The sequence below is a fragment of the Lagopus muta genome, chromosome 8 (assembly GCF_023343835.1).
Source record: "Lagopus muta isolate bLagMut1 chromosome 8, bLagMut1 primary, whole genome shotgun sequence".
Taxonomy (NCBI): domain Eukaryota; kingdom Metazoa; phylum Chordata; class Aves; order Galliformes; family Phasianidae; genus Lagopus; species Lagopus muta.
The window spans coordinates 21,516,501-21,529,625 of record NC_064440.1 but is presented as its reverse complement, the minus strand read 5'-3'; the positions used below and the strand labels follow the sequence as shown (position 1 = coordinate 21,529,625).

General features: G+C 37.8%; 1 protein-coding gene across 2 annotated transcripts; it reads right to left on the bottom strand.

Annotated features, from left to right (window-relative positions):
* Window positions 1–484: 484 nt before the first annotated feature.
* Window positions 485–12,876, bottom strand: RBM45 (RNA binding motif protein 45). Of its 2 annotated transcripts, none has more exons than XM_048953144.1 (10): window positions 12,461–12,876; window positions 11,138–11,260; window positions 10,901–11,027; window positions 9,305–9,415; window positions 8,794–8,973; window positions 7,782–7,911; window positions 6,480–6,576; window positions 5,923–6,089; window positions 4,388–4,584; window positions 485–1,344 (listed from the first exon to the last, which is right to left on the bottom strand). In XM_048953144.1, the coding sequence occupies exons 1-9, from the start codon at window positions 12,839–12,841 to the stop codon at window positions 4,392–4,394; spliced, it is 1,509 nt and encodes a 502-aa protein (XP_048809101.1). In that variant the 5' UTR covers window positions 12,842–12,876; the 3' UTR covers window positions 485–1,344; window positions 4,388–4,391. The 2 variants fall into 2 exon arrangements, with proteins under 2 accessions (XP_048809101.1, XP_048809102.1); XM_048953145.1 differs by having other exon boundaries at window positions 5,923–6,086.
* Between the last annotated feature and the right edge of the window lie 249 nt (window positions 12,877–13,125).

Genomic DNA, 13,125 nt, shown 5'->3' with positions numbered 1-13,125 from the left:
AAAAATATCACTTAAAAGACATTGTGCTTCTGCACATTGACTACTTGGGTTGGGAAAGTCAGGGGCTTGGAGCACCATATGGAAGGCTAGAAAGATTTCTTGTCAAGAACTAGTTGTCTTGGAAAGAATAGGAGGAACTGAGAAGCTAACAGACTCTATAAAGGATAGAACAATGCTAAAACTCAGAGAGCTACATGGAAACAAATGCCAAGTTCTTCCCAGGCACATTAGTCATGGGACTACATTCTCACCTGACTGTGGGGTGGAGATTTTTTGGAAGGACATCTTTCTGAAGGTGCTCAGAGATAGAGGAAGTTGTGGATGCTCAGCTACTTGTCCCCATTTGAGGGTCAAGGGATCAGCATTGGAGGTGTTGGAAGCCAGGTACATCAAAGAGCATGCTTGTACACCAGCATGCATGCAGTTAGAATTTCAATTTTATCTACAGACATTTAATAACCAACAAGTTTTTCAGTTCAACAAATAGCATTCAGGAATTATTTGTATTTGACAATTATCTTTGCAAATACTTATTCAAATTATCTTTGTTTACTCTTTAGCAACACTCAAATCCTCTTCATCTTCCTGAAATACTGAACTGTTGTTCAATTACCGAATTCTTCAACAATGTATTCATTGAGAGCTTCTTAAGAGAAGTCAAAGAGGGGGGAAAAAAAAACATTCCCAGACTCCATAATTTCTCTGTAGTTACAATGACAGTACCTCAAGAAAATGATAAACGCAAGCAGCTTTGACAGCTTGACCCATAGTTAAACGTCCTTTACACTAAACAGCATATAAAGCATAATTAATACTCTTGGTCCAAGTCAGTGAAATATTCAAGACTGTACTTCAATCACTTTCATGAGTATGGCTTTTCGACCAAATCTGACTTAACACTCTCAAACATGCTAGTAGTTTTTGAAATAGCTCTTTCTTTTCATTTACTGCTCTACTTCAAAGCAATTCTGACCACTGGAAGTGCCTTTGATACAGAGTAGTTACAATTTGATTCATTATCAATTAACCAGGTCAAGCCACAAAAACCTGACTCCCATCACTGCTATTTCCATGTTTGTGGAACTTCGTTTAGCACAAGAGATTTATTTCTGGAATACAAGATAACAGGATTCTACACGAACAACCATCAGTATACAATTTTAAAACTGCTAGATTCTTTAAAAACTGCATGTCCACACTTCTTAAAAACAGAAACTATGATATCAGAGTAACAATGCAAAAGAAAGGGAAGAAAGAAAAGAAAAAGATGTCACTGTCCCCAGGAACCATGTCTAGTCACGTTTCAGTCAGTCAGTCAGTCGAGGGTCATGTCATTATTTAGTTCTGCAGAAAAAACACAAGCACAAAAATAGTATCAAAAAGCAACATACCTATTTGCGTTACAACAGCCTAAGTGAGAAAGGCTTTTAACACATTCAGAAGAATCATATTAAGTATCATATATGTGTCCTCTTTTTTAAGAAGGAAAGTGCCTCGTTCCGAGCGAGTGCGAGTCAGCAATTTTCCTACAGTATAGCTGATAAAAAATATTTGAAAAAATATTATTTTGGCATATTTTTCAACTTCTATGTAATTACTATTTTAAATATTTTTGCACAGCAGTAAGTCATTATGCATACACATTAAACTTGAATTTTCATTAAAAAAGATTTAAGTGAATAAATACAGTGCAAATCAATTCAGGGATTTGTGATTCTGTGATTTGTGCTAAAAGGCATTTTCTAAATTCTGAATTTTTGTTTTTAAACATTTTCCTACAGCAGTAAGAAGGTAAAAGTAAGAAGGATGCCAAGTACTCCTTTCACTTATCTCAGTAACCTTCACCAATAGCCAAACCCTCAGTGAATTTGAAAATCCTGCACAATCATTTTTATGCTCTGATGTTAGCAGTGTTTGGAAAATTAGAGGGTAAGGCGACAATCTAGTATTAGTAACAAAAAAAACTGTTTAAAAACAGGACAGTAGAGCTAATCATTTCATTCTTTCCCTCCCCCATTAATACAGTGGACTAAGTAGCTTCTGCAGCCAATGGAAGTCCACCGTCTTGGAGCAATAACCAAAACTTTCCACCCTGTACTTGCTTCTCATCTATGACACACTCCCAAATATTCTTTGTATTGCAGTACAGTGTAAAACACTAACCAAGTTTATTGACATTTTAAAGCAGAAAGCACCATCTTGCATTCAGTTTCAGTTTTTAAATATCCCAAACCACAAAAATAAATTCTGTTAGCCTAGAATCAAGACACAATCCTAAATTACTTTTGTTTTGCAAAAATGCATGATTTTTCCTATATAAAGTCATCTGACAGGTAATTACCATTAGAAACAGCCACGTCTTTATTCCTACTCTGTGAATACAGAATCACAGAGTTGTACGGGTAGGAAGGAACCTCCAAAAGTAATCATGTCCAACCCCCCTGCCAAAGCAGGCTCCCTACAGCAGGTGAATACATCAGGCATCAGCTTCCTGCCACAGGATCCTATATATTATCACTAAAAAAAAGGTAATTAAACAACACATACCACCTCTTCTCTTTATTTGAGCATATTTACAGATTAAGAATGGGTCATGTCTTCAGACTCACTCCTCCTAAACTCAGGTTTCAGACTATAAATCATTCTTTGGTCTGTTATCATTCAGACAGATAACCTTTACAACATAAACACTAATGCTTTCTCTAATACTAACATTCCCTCCTACTACATCCAAGAATTTCTCACTAAACCCAAGAATTCTCTCAACTCTTAACAACTTGTTTGCATAGCAAGCAATTAACTACCTGGAAACTCTAAATCACTTTCAGTCATTACTTTCCAGAAAGCCAATCTTACAAGTAATAGGCAGAGTCATCTTCGCTCAGGACACAACTGCAGCCTGCAATTATTTTTTTCAAGAATTAACATTTTCTGAGGTTTATTACTAACTCTGGATGTTTTTATCATATCTATACTTTTATAGTAAGAAGTAGGTTTTTTGCAATAAAGACAGAATTGATTTTACATTACACTTCAAATCATAGCTTCCCCTATAGTGACAGAAAGATTTGATCTTTTATTATTAGAAGTTTAAAAAAAAAAAAATCACATTTAAGAAAAAAACTTTGTAAATAAAAATAAAAACAAGGGTATGAATTGCATTTACTTGAACTGACAATTTTCACGTTTCAGAAGAGTTTTAGCTCTGATTCCATGCTTTTTTTTTTTTTTTTTTTTTTTTTTTTTAAGTGATACATAAAAAGACCTTCAGAAACTGCTGCTTATCAAAAGAGAAACATGGAAGTCGTTAGGAAAAGAGGGAGAACCATGCAGGTGAAATCTTTTTTGGCCTTTATAACTCCCAGGTCAAGGAAAATATCCACACACTGAAATGACAAGGAGTGAAACTTCCATGTAAAATATTGATGTGAAGAGAGTTGGGATTTCAAGTGATGTTTTTAGAATGAGAAAGGGAGGGGAAAAAAAGAGACAAAGAAACAACTGGTTTTTGGGGGGTTTTTGGTTTTTTTGTTTGTTTTTGTTTTTTGCTCCAGCAGTAGAAATCTGGTTACTGAAATTATCTGGAACCATACTCTTAATGGCCTACTAAAGAAGTAATATACAAATTTGAATCAAACCAATGTTTCATACAAACAAGTGAATTATGGTTCCTGAAGTCTGTAAAACCTCCATATATAAGCTCTGCCACTTTTTATTGGCCATGTCATTAATTAAAATATTTAAACTTAGCAGTTCAAACATTCACCTCACCACGCATTCTTCAGTATCTTCTTCACCATCACACATTCCAGCTACCTCTGATATTTGAAAGTCCAGATCCAGTCCCAAATTACTAAAGTTTTTTTGGTTTCACTTAGCAACATTCCCACAGCCATTTCATTTACCCCTTCCTTCATCTGTCCTTTCCGGGGCTAAACTCTGCATCCTTACTCAATATCATACTCAGGGCACGTGTTTGTAATGAAAGAAAGACGCACACAAGCTGGTCTCAATTACAACATTTATTTCTCAATACTCTTTCAATTAGACCTGATACTTTTATGTACATAAAGTTTCTATGAACATCCAGATTGTTGTTAATTGTTTCATATTTTTAGAAACATTAGAAAAATAAAGACTTCTTTACTAAAATAAAAGTTTGTGTATAGAAGTATATACACACCCATACACACACCCATACACACACCCATACACACACCCATACACACACCCATACACACACACCCCCTTTAAGTTAGATCTATTTCTAGCTATCAACCAACTTGAAATTTAAAAATTTATCATGATACAACTTCAAAATACTTTGCTTCCAACAACTTAAATAACTGAACTTCAGCTTACACAAGCACTCTGACTGGGTACTCACCTACTTAGTAGGTTCTCTGACGTTTGTTAGATTCCTCTGTGGGGGAGTCTGCCAACCTTACTTTAAGTCTGACACCGTTCACAATCTTGCCATGTAACGCAGTTATGGCCTCACTGGCACTTGCTCGGTCTGCAAATTTTGCATAGGCCACATTTTTTCCAGCCACGAGATAAACTTTTATTAAATTTCCAAAACGGCTGATAAAAAAAAGAAAAAAGAACAAAGGAGTTCATGGGTTTTGCTGCAGCACTGACATCTATCATCCAATCTCAACTTTACAGAATTTGATAGCTGAAAATTCTATATTCTCACACAAATGTTATATTATCTTGTGTTATCCTCCTTGAAAAGTCCTAGCTTTCATTCCCTTGTCTACAGTTTTGCACAGGAATGGAAATAAGCCCAGGAGTCCGTAGGCAAAGTCTTCCATGGAATATTACAATATAACTTGTATAACTACAAGCATTATACTACAAGCATTACATATACTTTATGTATAACTACATAACTATGTATAACTACTTTAAGTAATAACTACAAGCATTACATATTCTTTTACAATCACTAACGCTAATCTATGAAATAGCCACACACAGTAAATATTAAACAAATGCACAAAACCTCACCCACCCCAAATAAAAACCACCAGACAATTGCAAAGGCATCTGAGGCAATTCACTCACATCTCATTTAAATAAACTTGTTCAGCTGTGATTCATCTTTGAAAAGGTCTTGCTGAAATGACTCACAAAGCAAAATCTGAAGTTTCACAGAAAATCTAAATCCTCAGGAGATTCCTAGACAGTTCCTTATCAAGTTTGAAGTGAAAGTCTACTTCATACTGAAGTTATAGAAGTATGAAGACCAGAAAGTCCAGTACATAACAAAGGTACATATTTTGAACTCTAACAGTAGTGCACATCATTTCTTTTCCCATCCTAGGGCTTAAAAAATACCTTGGCTTTCCAGATAATTGCTGCAAATGCCAGCTATCAGAAAAGGGAAATGTACTCTTCAACAGCATAGTAAAAATAAGCAATCAAACCACTGGTGAACAGCTGAACTGTGGATTTGATTTAAAGATGGCAAGAATTATCAATTAAGACTTTGTTTCTCATATGAGTAGTGTGAAATGACTGCTGAAACAGCATTAATAAGATGCAAACCATCAAAACCTATCTGGAAAAAACCTTCCTAAACTTACCCTCCTTAAATTACTGTGGAAATTTACCAGAATACTTTAATTCCTTATGGTAATCTTGTACAAGAAAGTGACAAATTAATTAAGCTACAAGAAAAGGAAGTTCAATGTTCTTGGTTAAATAATTTTTATGAGACCAGAAATTTCACTTCTGGTTACATTTATTATAAACCTACTGCCCTGGTATTCCATTAGATGCTTGTTTCAAAAGAAGCCATTATTTACTGATCCTTTCTTAATAGTTCTTCTGATGGCAACCCTTTTATTTTTTTTATTTTCAGCATTTAAGTACTCCACTGTTAGAAAAAATACTTATCTGTATATGAAGCCTTACCAGAAAACATCCTCCAATACAGTCACAGGTAAAGGATGAGGATGAAAAAGTACGAAAAGCCTTTCCTTCACAGAAGTGTCAGGTGGAACTTTTTTCTTGGGTGGTGGAAGCAAAGCATCAGTTTGGGGCTGAAGTAATGGTGAGCCAGAGGTTCCTCCAAATGCCTGCTGAAACAGGAGAAAAAAAAAAAAAAAAAAAAAAAAAAAAAAAAAAAAATCAACTATAAATCAATTCTAGGAGAAGAAAATAGCATCATTTCATCTGGTTCAGAATTTTTGCTCCTACAACAAGACATAGATAGGCTCTAAAAGTTAAACTGAATCTTAGTTCATTTGTTTACTTTATTCATTAAATTGATTAACAAAGAAATAAGGTTAGACATTTAAAGGGAATGACCCCCCCTGCCCACACACACACAAATCAACCAGAGGTATTTCTTAAATACATAGCACCTAAAGCTATTACAGAAGAAAGCAGGCAGTGCTCCTTACTGACACATCCGGAGTTTCTTAACTCAAAGAAAATGACTATTAACAGCATCCATCATATTAACTTACAGGAGGTGTCCTATACTGCTGAACAACTGCGTTATTATTTCGCAACACTGAGGTCATATGTGCTGTTACCAGTTGTGTTGCCATTTTTCTGATGAGGCTGCAAGAAGTGATAATAAATTGTTTTAGAGCAAGAACTACGTTAGTTAACTTCAGCGAGAGGAAAATAAAGATCTTCCTAATCACGTGAAGATAAAAAAATAATAATCTGCAAACTCAAGTACACAATCAAAAGAAGAAGCTTGCATAACATTCTAAACCCAATCTGAAAGCATACATTCTACCAGGAACCCACTGAAAAAACTCAGTTCTACACAGAGACACAACACTCCCTTGCTTTTTCCAATATTATAACAAAAAAGAAACATTAACTCTACAGAACCCTTAACTTCATGTGAAAGATGCCAAGGTGGCAGAAGAGACAGAAGTTTCTCTTGTCTTTTAAGAGAAAGAAAAGCACAGGAATTCAAATCAGAAGACAGAACATTATCAAAGGAAGTTAATTTCCAGCTCTCATTCTCTAGTACTCTTTCCTTTGTTCTGATGGAAGATAAGAAAAGCAATTGCATGTTTACACAGATCCACAGCCTATGTTTTAAGGCCATGAAATCATAGAAAAGTACTGAAGAGCAAAAGGCGACATTTGCAAGAAGGATATTCTCAATGGATTTTTTAAAGGTTAGACCAGGCATAACACTTCTGGAGTGAATTTTCCCATCATGGCTCTGCACAGTACCGTTTTTTCATATTCCCAAACAGCTCTGATGCCTCAAATAGCTCAATTTCAGTCCTAAAGGAATCTGTAATATTCACTACAGGAAAACATGTAGGTTACTTCCACATCTACCAGCAGATATTCAGATATCTAGGTTTGAAGTAAAACCTGGCAATCCTTATACAAGCAAGAATCAGATCCTCAGATTTATTCTGCCCGTGCGTTTCACAAGGCCGCTGTCTGCAGCAGTGCAAACACCGCTAACAGATCAAGTAAGCAATATCTGCTTTAAATACAAAGCCTCAAAAATACATTAGAGACACCCTGCGTATTACAGAGACCTTTAAGGATTCTTGCCAAGTTTCCTAACATATCATAAGAATACATATTTTAATCTTTCTTCAAATTAATTCCTCTTAATTCAGGATATTCATTATCAACTGCAAAAAATAAAACAAAAAAACCCCAACACATCAAGTGTGAAACCAATTTAGTAACACCACTGTTATCTTCTATTGTTAAATAATAAATAGTAATAGTTTTGCTCTCCAGAATACAACTTCCCAGTTCTTCTAAGTGTCAGTACTTACTCTGAACTATCATTCCCATCTTCCAGAAAAATGACAGTTAATCTGTTTCCAGGAGGATACTCAAACCCATGTAGCTTATACTTGGCATATATAGCTGATGCAGCTGTACTGTACTGAATCACAGCATACCCTAGAAATACAACACACACGGTTCCAGTGCTTCACAAGCAAATCTTAAGAACAAGATACGCTCATGTACAGAAGTAGGATCAAACTACAGGTTAGTCATGGATGCTACAAAGTTCCTAAGTCTCTTTCCCACATTGTATATTCCTTATTAGCAATATTAATATTATTTGTGAAATAAACTTCCATGAAATTAACTAGTGACAGATCAGCTATGTTTGTATTAATTTGAAAAGCTGGTAATACAGCAAAATAAGATGTGTCGTCTTGCCTAACTCTCAGGTAGAGGGATAATCTTAAAGTACAGTTATTCCAACAATAGCACTGTAAAGTTACACTGAACTGAATTATTCCCATTTCACACTGTGCAGGGCTCCTTCCTGTTTTTTTCATCTATAGCAAAACAAGAACACTGAAACCAAAACAATTCTTCCCATACAAAAGAAGTTTTGTTTTGGAATGATTTCATCCCATTTACTCATGTCAGCTTCTTAAACACCCCCACACACCAAACTATTTCATGATGAGAACTCAAATGATCTAGTTTTTATGTCCTATAAATAGATGTCTAATCTGCAGGTTTTTTTCGTTCCATTACATTCAGAACTATTAACTTCACTTGACCAAATTAATGATTCTCAGGGATTTGATTATGTCCCTCCCTGAGATTCTATTAGCCTTAAATATAGTTACTTTTTTTTTTGTAAACTAGGGTTCAATCAAAATTGAATTTTCAGTCTTAGGCGATAGTAGTACTAACCACTGATGCAAGAAAAAGACAATTATTTCTCCTAACCACTGTATTTAGCAATACAAATGAATTGAGGCACAATTTTAAAAAATGCGCTCTTCATAGAAGAAAAAAGACTTTTATAATTTTACTTACCATTATTAGTATGAGGATCTCGCTGAACATCACAATACTCCAGTCCTGGGACTAGATCAAAGAGGGCAAACAGCTGTTCTTGGATAAAAGGAAGCCGTGATACCACTGACAGACGTTTGGAGACTGACTCCTGAATCCTGGTCTCATTTTTTTCAAAACTACAAAACTCTGGCTGAGCACCTCAAGAATCAACACAAAAATAAACAGTCAAATCCATTATAATACGCATGCCTTCAATTCATATGTAGTTTTCATTCAAATTTCAGAAACAATCTAAGTGAATTATACACCAAAGGTCATAAGCATTTTTCATGAATGCAGGTCTTGAAATAATCAGGCAACTAGACCAAAGCATGCCGTAAGAACAAGTGAAGTGAAATGTCCACTTCATTTCTAACTCAAACATCCAATTTACCAGCTGTAGAACTCGGCTTCCTTTAGACTGCCTTCTTCCAAACTGCCCTCAATTGCAATTACAAATACAAATTCAGTATAAAAAACTGTGACTTACAAAATGGAAATACATTTCCCCTTGGTTCTTGCCTCGCGTTATTGCTATAATATTCATGTTCAAAAGATTCAGGTGACTTGTTTTTCGGTTCAGCCAAAATGGCTCGATAGCCTGAAAGAAACCATCACACATATTGCAACATCTCAGCATACTTTAAATATCTTTGAGCATATCTGCACTCTCTGAATATCTCATTCAACAGTTTACTCAGAAAAAAACACCAAACACTGTCATTTAACACGTAACTCTTGCAAGTTGGCATAATCAATGATGTGGAAGTTAACTTGTGAAAGTGTCATATGTGGAACATGTAAGTAGGCTCACTTGCACTTAACTCGTGGGACACCATGCATCAGTATCTAAAACAACTGGGGCATGTCCTTGTGAATAACCTCATTGAGATTCAAAGCCGTCTGGAAGCATGTCCAGATAAGACAAACTCCAGAAGTCCCCTCCAACCTCAACCATTCTGTGATATTTGGCAGGACTTGGAGACGCTCCGAAGGCAATCAGATGAACTTTCACAGAACTGTAACAGCTGCTCATAGATGTTTTGGGCTGATCTACATTCAGTTTATCAATAGTGCAGCTATTAACTCTTAGGCCATCTAATCCATTTCATTTCACAGAATCACAGGGTTGGAAGGGACCTCAAGGATCATGAATCTCCAATCCTCCAAATGCAAATCATAAAGGAAATAAAATTGAACTGCTAATAAATATCACCCATTTTTGTGAGTATTCTTGCATAGGGATAGCAATTGTTCAGAACTTCTTATGATACACCAGGCATATTACTTAAAAAAATAAAAACAACACCAAAAAACTCCCACACAACAAAAAGAAAAAAAAAAACCAACAACAAAAAACCTAAAGCTACATGCTGAAGTGTTTAATATTTAGTAAGTGAAGGAGGTTGGACTGGAAAAGTGCTGATAAGTTTCTCCAGAAGCCTCTCTACTGGCTGAGCAGGCCCAGTCCCTAAGCCCTCTCCTCACAGGTCACACTCTAGCAGCCCTCCACAGGATTTATTCCAATTCCTTAACAATTGTTTGGTACCAGAGCATAAGTGATAGATGATTGATCGTAAAGTGGGCAAAGCCTTAGTTTCTGCAATACATTAATCCTGATATTAAATGGAAGGGGGGGGGAAAGAAGGAAAAAACAAATTTCCTAAGAACAATTTTAGGCTGCATTTATTCACAACAAATTTATTATTTATGGATTATATTTGATGTATAGTATATGTTTGATTAAAAACATATTCATATATATATAAATATACTCATATATATATATATATTTTTAGAAATGAGGTTGCCCTGGGTATGAAATCCAAATGAGAATACCCAATTTAAGACAAAATATCAATTTCTACACTCTTTTCACCGATCTTCCTTCCAGGGGCTAGTGATGCAAAAACATTATTAGGTGAATGTTAGTAATACTATTTATATTTGCAACAGAACTTTTGTCTCAAGATGTGTTTACACACCATAAATAATTTACCTGCAAACAAATGTAAAAATTAAAGGTATATTAATGATGGTATACATTTATTGTGAAAGGTTTTAACAAGTTCAATTAGATTCTTACTTCGATCACACTCCTCAATTGCTCGGGCAGCTTGCGATGGTTTTAAGTACCGCACGTAGCCCAAACCTTTGCTTTCTCCAGTAGTCTTGTTTTTAATGATGCTGCAATACTCAATGTCTCCATACATCTAGAACAATTAAGAAATGTATTAACTCACAATATTTGAAAATGCATTAAAGTTCCACGATTTAAGCTCCTCTGAAAAATTAAGAAAAAAAGCTAACAGTGAATCGGCACCTTAAACTTCTCTCGCAGATCTTCCTCTGTATAGGTCTTTGGTATCATAACAAAGATTCGTGTAAGCTCCTCATCTTCAACATCTCGGTGGCTTCCAGAAGCTCTTGACTGTGCAATAAATACCTAACAAAAATTACATAAACATTAATTACTGGAAAAAGAGTCCTAGCCACATCTCAAGTCAGTTTTTAAGCAAATCTTTGCATTTTTCGCTCACATTATACAGATTTCCTAGTAAGAAAAAAACATCTCTGATCACAAATGCACCTGCAACAGAAGACCTGTAAGTACAGGACACCCAAAACAGTTTCTCAAGCAAGCCAGAGGGTAGCACAAGTTTCCATCAGGGATAACGCAGCATGGCAAGGAATATTAAAACCTGGTCCAGTAACACTGCCAGGGCCACAGAAGGCAAATGCTTTATTGCAACTTGTTAGCCCTGGTATAGCAGTCTTCACAAGAATGAAAAGAGTGCACAAACTGAAACAAATGAGTTGCAGGGGGAAACTGGCAGCTTCAGTTTCCAGCTCACCTAGAACACAGTCTGCAAATAGCACTCACTTAAGCATAGCTTCTCAGACCTGTAGCTGAGAATATCTTAGTTTTCAAAACAAGCTTTACCTAAAAGCCGCACCCTAGAAGTTATCCCAGAAGATATCCAGGCAAGAAAAAAAAAACAACCCTAAAAACAGTCACAACCTCCAAAACAAGCTCTGTGTGCAAAAGTAGCAACTGGTTTCACAGAACACTGGAATTGTGTTTTGTAATGGTTGTGCAGGAAAATAAGGTGCACAGCTCAGATTTCCTGACTTCTAACAGCAAGTTCCTCACGAAAGACTTAGCTAAGTGCTTATCCTTTCCCCACAGTAAAGTGCATGGAATCTTCAGTGTTCAAAGTCGTTTAAATTTTATCATTATCTGAGGAATGCAAAAACAATTCAAGAGGCTTAAACCTACCATCACGTGCCGTAGATTTAAAAACGCAAACAGCTTGTGCACGAGATACAAGACCCACATAAAGCACTCTTGCAAAGACAGTTCTATTTATAATTTATCCGTGCCAATCCCGTTTAAAGCACCTAAAATGCACTCCCTTTAAATATTTTACAGGAATTAAACGTTTTAAGATAGCGATAGAAAATAAACAGGATAGTTTTCAGGCACTGCATTTCACCCAAGTCCGCAGCAGCTCTCATGACCCATGAGGCCGAAGGCAGTACCCGGGCAGCCCGCAGGGCCTCGCGAGCTGCGGCCCTCCCGCCGTGCCGGGATGGATGCGGGCTGAGAGGGCGGCCCGAAGGCTCCGGCCCGACCCGGCCGTACCTTGATAGGCTTGGTATCGGGGGCCAGGCTGCGGCCATGCATCTCCTCCATGGCCCGGCAGGCCTGCGAGCTGCGGGCGAACTTGATGAAGGCGATGCCTCGGGACTCGTTGGTGCGCTTGTCGCGCAGCAGCCAGATGTTCTGGATGTCCCCGAACGGGGCGAAGCGCTCCCGAATCAGCGCCTCGCCCGCGTCCTTGCCCAGCACCACGAAAACGCGGCTGTTGGGAGGCTCGTCCAGGCACTCGGCCGACAACCGGAATCCGCCGCTCTCCTCCATGGTGGAGCCGCCGCTCGGCTCGCGGGCCGTAGAGGAGCGCTGGCTCTGCTCCGGGACGGGAGAAGAGCTGCCACCCGGCTCCTTCCGCCGGGGAGACAACATGGCCGCACCCCGCCCCCACGCCGCGCCACGTCCCCGCACGGGCCGCTGGGACGGCGCGCAGAACCCGCCACCTCTTGCAAACCCCCCCCCACCCCGAAAGGAGGGCGTAGTGCTTAGTCCCGCCCCTCGGATCTGCCACGCGCCAATCAGAAGAGAAGGCGCGGAGATCTCCTCTTCGCGATTGGACGCCTCTTCGTGACACCTGCCCCGATGGCAGGGCCGAGGGCGGCGCGAGGTGGGACCCAAACGGGGTTGGATGGGGTGCGGAGGGTGGCGGCGTTCCG

Coding starts and splice junctions, on each gene's coding strand:
- RBM45 (XM_048953144.1), bottom strand. CDS start 12,841: ATGTTGTCTCCCCGGCGGAAGGAGCCGGGTGGCAGCTCTTCTCCCGTC. Junction 8,974..9,304: donor GGGAAATGTATTTCCATTTT/GTAAGTCACAGT, acceptor TTGATTCTTGAG/GTGCTCAGCCAGAGTTTTGT. Junction 7,912..8,793: donor AGATCCTCATACTAATAATG/GTAAGTAAAATT, acceptor TTGTATTTCTAG/GGTATGCTGTGATTCAGTAC.